At 43.7% G+C, this 1,860-nt stretch overlaps 1 protein-coding gene across 1 annotated transcript in view; it reads left to right on the plus strand.

The window, feature by feature from the left end:
• The first annotated feature begins 103 nt into the window (after positions 1-103).
• BICDL1 (BICD family like cargo adaptor 1) overlaps positions 104-1,860 on the plus strand; it is a 48,957-nt gene continuing 47,200 nt past the window's right edge. Inside the window, exon 1 of the mRNA XM_008641642.2 lies at positions 104-223. Coding sequence (XP_008639864.1) covers positions 104-223 — 120 coding nt within the window. The remainder of the gene's footprint in view (positions 224-1,860) is intronic.

Consider the following 1,860-nt stretch of genomic DNA (forward strand, 5'->3'; position numbering starts at 1 on the left):
TCGCTGTGGCCGTGACGGGGAAGAAGGATTCTGAGCAATGCCTGCGAAGCCTGGGGGAGGCAAAGCTGCCGTTCTCCCCCGCTCCTCCCGGCCGAGAGCCGGCATGTGGGGCCGGGGCCGGGCTGCAGTACCGCGCTCCGGAGGCTCCTGGGGGACTGCTCTGCCCCAGGACCACCTGGGAGAGATGTGTGCGACTGATCTCGTCACAGAAATACCTCGGAAGGTAGATTTGACAGCAGGTACTGAGCTACAGAGCATATGTGACCCTTATGCTAAGCTGTTGCAGCTAAGGCTTTCGGCATGGCAGGAGATAAGCCCTAGTGATACATCGCTGTTAGTTGTTTGCTCTGAAAAATGCCTACAGGTATCTGGAGAGAGCTGTTTGCCAGGAACTCGGTGGGTTGAGCTATTTATTGATTTTTAAAGATAAAATAGAGCTATTACAAAGAAAAAGACTTGTGGAGGCAGCTTTTTTTGGAACAACTGTCTTGCACAGTTGTGAGAGAGCCACTGTTACTCACTCTTCCTCAGAGGTACTCTTGAAATTGTATTTCTTCCAGTAAGTAATACTGCTTAGAAGGCTGAGACAAGCCTCTCTCACCTTTCTGGAGAGAGTTTGAACAGTGCTGGATTAACATTCACATTTCAAGTCACAGCCCTAGACCAGTCCTTTCTGTACAGTCCTGCATATTCCTGTATTCCTTCCTCACGGACTTAACATTTCTCAAGTTCAAGAGAATTTGTGAGATTACTGTACGCCTTTTGTTCTCCTGACAAAAATTCCTCTCTCTTATTAAACTTGTCACTTTACCCTAGCTGATCCCTTCCTCTTTGCATGGGAGTCTCTCTGCCTTTGCTATTCTAATAGAAAAGTAGTGAAGGTGACATTTGCTCAGTGTTGCTTAGTGGCTCTGTTTATCAGATTAGAATTTCCCAGAGTATTAAAATTTGCCAGAGTGAATGTTTCCAGGGTGATCTTTAAGCAAGAACAGACATATGTGGTGTTGTGCTGACATGGATTTCCTTAGGAGTTGGAGTAAAACCTTTCCTACCATTAGAGGAAAAATGCACAAGTTTAGGTATCCACTGAGTTGCCTCTTAGGGAGTTCAGGAGCCTCAAATACCACTCACTGTTTGCAAAAGGTAGAGGTGAAAGGGAGAAACTATGACTTGATAGTACTTTAAATAACATCCCATGAATGGTTTACCTCTGGTCTCACAGGCCCATTCAGAAGGTAAATGAAGAGATTGTAAACACAACCAACTGTTAACATATTTTCATCCCATTACTATCACCCTAACTTCCCAGTGGAATAACAGATTGCTATTTTCCAGGCTACCTGTCTGATAGGAGTTAGTGTTATCTGCTTTAGGGTCAATTTTTTTCCACTGGGTTTGGCAAATTTAACCCAGTGCTGCTTCACATGAAAAATCAAATTTCAACATTAATCTTCTAAAAAACACAAGCTTGATAATCCCAGCCTCTGCAGATTAAATCTTGGCCTCCTCCTGTTGCCACTGAATTGAATAAAATTTCACAATAAGCTTTTTGATTTCAGAGGAGCAGAGAGGAAGGACACAGAGCTGTTCCCTCCTTCCCTATGCTGAGAACTTTCTGATGGTGACAAGAAGCAAAGTCTCAGATGAAATCCTTGGTGACAACCTGATATAATGATGTTTAAGTAGCACTTAGAAGGAGATATTTTTCTCCCAGTTCACAGTTCAGAATTGGTTACAAGAGCTCAGTGAAGCCTCTCCATTTCAGAACAGCCAAGGTACTGGTCTTCTCTTTGGGTGCTTTGCCTCAAGATTAAATATGTTCTAGTTTTGTGGTTTTATTGTTGAGGTACAGCATTCCTG

Source organism: Corvus brachyrhynchos, unplaced genomic scaffold (genome assembly GCF_000691975.1).
Source record: "Corvus brachyrhynchos isolate BGI_N302 unplaced genomic scaffold, ASM69197v1 scaffold1359, whole genome shotgun sequence".
NCBI classification, from domain to species: domain Eukaryota; kingdom Metazoa; phylum Chordata; class Aves; order Passeriformes; family Corvidae; genus Corvus; species Corvus brachyrhynchos.